We start from the raw sequence: 2,821 nt of genomic DNA, 5'->3' as shown, positions 1-2,821 counted from the left end.
TTTTTTTTTTTTATTACAATCAATGTCAAGGAAATCAAAAAAAGGATCAGAAAAATTTATGCATGATATCAAATGATATCAATATTTGAATCTATCTCATACTTTTAATTTAACGTTTCACGATTAATTTATAAAAAAAAAAATGAAAAGAGAATGGATTATCTCGGAGAAGTTGAAGATCTAAAAGAAATAAATCAATTATCCTTTACTATACAATTACACTAACATTTAAGAATATTCGAATATTATATATATATTTGTACATGATATTATACAATTAATTCATAAAATGCATAATAAAACTCTTATTTTTCAAGAAAGTCATTGATTCTTCAATAATTATTCTGATAAAATTCTCGCAATCTTTTCGATAAGAAATCTATTAATTTACATTTAGTAACTTATCTCATGAAATCATCTCATAAAAAATCATTCCATAATGTAATTTTAAAAAATAAAAAATTATTAAATTTATAATTAATTAGTTTAATTGATAATTTATAACAATTTTGATAAAATATTATTACTGCAAATCAATCAAACTATCCGAATATTTATGAACGATAGTGTACATTGTGTAATTTGTGCAATTTCAATTAGCAGTTTCAATTCATATTCGTCAAACTTCTCACTGTTCAATTATTCGACATTATTTAATTTGATTATGATTCGCAACTTTTAACAAAATTTACTCACTTTCAGCCATCTCGGTCCTTCTTGTAAGTAACGATAACCACTCTCACGAATGAATACAATTCACGTTTTCTACGTTTAAAATTCAAATTCGTAATCCTTGAAAAATCTTTGAGATCGTTAATTTACCATTCGTCTTCACTATATGTCAATACAAAATGAAACATGTATGTATATTACACATATGTATATTAATAGTAAAATTAGAAAACGAAAAATATTGAAACGATATTTCGAGGCGAGGGTCAATATACACCGTTGCCCGCGAGAATATTTCTAATAATTCTAATCTCATTAATTTTGATGTAAAAGCCTCGCGTTACAAATTACAGAAACATCAGTCCATTGACAGATTTTGTCCAATGTTTTGCGCATTCATGAGTGTGTGTTATTCAATCAGAATTGCAGAGCGATATTGCGAAATTGCTCTTCAATTACGATTTGCTCGTATCTCGAGAAATTTCTCTATGAACCTCTTCTAATATTACTCTTAATAATGATAATTACGCTGCATTTACGTTCCTTTTCTTCAATGATTTTCTTCAAGATTCTCTCTTTCTTTGACCGATTCGTAAAAGACTCCGTATCTATTATTTGTCGATCGTTCGATCTATTATTACCATATATATGTCATTCGATGATGTATCCCTTCGAATAAATTAAATTCAAATAGATTAAATTCTCTCTTGTAAAAATTTTAAATTTTTTAATTATTTTTAATTAATAGTTCCAAATATATATTCCAAATTATTAAAATTATAATTATTAATAAATTAAAATTTAATTGAAACTATAAAAAATTATTATTCTAACATTCATTTTCAGATCTTAATTAATTATAATTAATCAATAAGTAATTAATTGATAATTAATAAATACACGGTTATACATTTGTGCAAATCACAATGAAATAAATTTTTTAAAAAACGAATCTTTCGATGCAATTTTTGTATTTTTTATTTTTTTTATATTTTTTTCTTTTTATTTTTTCCGAGTGAAGCCATCAGGTTTGCTACATTTAGATCACCGCAAATCATAATGTATTGATTTTTTCCTTTAAAAGATGAAAAAAATCCAATTTCTATAAGTATATAAATAAAAAAAAAATTAATATAAATATTCAAACTGTGTGTATTTTTAACAGAAAAAAATAATAAAGATAAAAAGAAAATGATAAAACTTATTTAACATTTCGAAATATTAAGACAATTAATTTTCAATATAATACTATATATTACATCCAATTATTACTAAAATTGTAAATATGTTAGCAAAAATTTATAATATTGAGTGATAATCTTTACATTTATGTATTATTCATATCAGAAATAAATATTATAAATGAATAATAATAAAAATCTGAAAAAGATTTTCATTTAATTTAATTTAATTTTAAAAAAATATTCTTATTCAGAAGAATATTATCGAATTATTTTTACAAGAATTAATAATTAAAATTATAATATATAATTGAGTGAATAAATTAATGACAAGAATTGAATAATTATTAAAAAATTAATAAACAATAATAAAAAAATTATTTTTCATATTAACGATAAAGACATTTTTTAATTAATTTCTTATTTAAATGAACATTAATTATTAGTGCATAAAATACATTTATATCGTTAGAGTGTTTTAGTACATTCAAAGTTTAGTACGAGTGTTTCATATGTATTTCTTTATAGTAAAACCTAACTTGGTAATTAAAAAAAAATTTAAAAAAAAATATTAATCTTTGAAAGACGATATTGTTACGAATTAAATTTTAAATTAGTCATTTTTCTTATATTTAAATTATTTTAAATTTTTAATTTAGTTTAGATTAAAGATAAAATCATCAATTATATTTACATTTGTAACATCTTTCCAATATATTTAAGAGATGATGTTGATCCTCAATTCTCTGTTTATTCTATTTTATTCTATCTCGAAAAATATATCTTAAAAAAAATATTTTTTCATCATTTTACTTAATATTATAGTATATATATATATATATAAATAATACTTATATAATACTTGCTATACTTATTTGTTTTATACCTTTTTTTTGTTTTTATAAATTCAATCCTTAAATTATCATATCTATATCAAAGCTGTCATGTCAAATCAAAGAAATAAAAAA

General features: G+C 20.8%; 1 protein-coding gene across 6 annotated transcripts in view; it reads right to left on the bottom strand.

Moving 5' to 3' along the window:
• LOC102675139 (sialin) overlaps positions 1 to 2,821 on the bottom strand; it is a 29,310-nt gene that overhangs the window by 23,022 nt on the left and 3,467 nt on the right. For 3 of the 6 annotated variants that reach the window (XM_006620541.2, XM_006620539.2, XM_006620540.2), the window contains exon 1: positions 697 to 782. The exons of 1 other annotated variant lie outside the window; for it this stretch is intronic. In XM_006620541.2, coding sequence (XP_006620604.1) covers positions 697 to 706 — 10 coding nt within the window. In that variant the 5' untranslated portion in view covers positions 707 to 782. Of the gene's footprint in view, positions 1 to 696; positions 831 to 2,821 lie in introns of those variants that run through there. 2 more of the 6 variants (XM_006620542.2, XM_006620538.2) reach the window with 2 other exon arrangements.

Source organism: Apis dorsata, unplaced genomic scaffold (assembly GCF_000469605.1).
Source record: "Apis dorsata unplaced genomic scaffold, Apis dorsata 1.3 scaffold_517, whole genome shotgun sequence".
Lineage (NCBI taxonomy): Eukaryota > Metazoa > Arthropoda > Insecta > Hymenoptera > Apidae > Apis > Apis dorsata.
The sequence above is the reverse complement of the archived record's forward strand: the minus strand, read 5'-3'. Positions and strand labels throughout refer to the sequence as shown.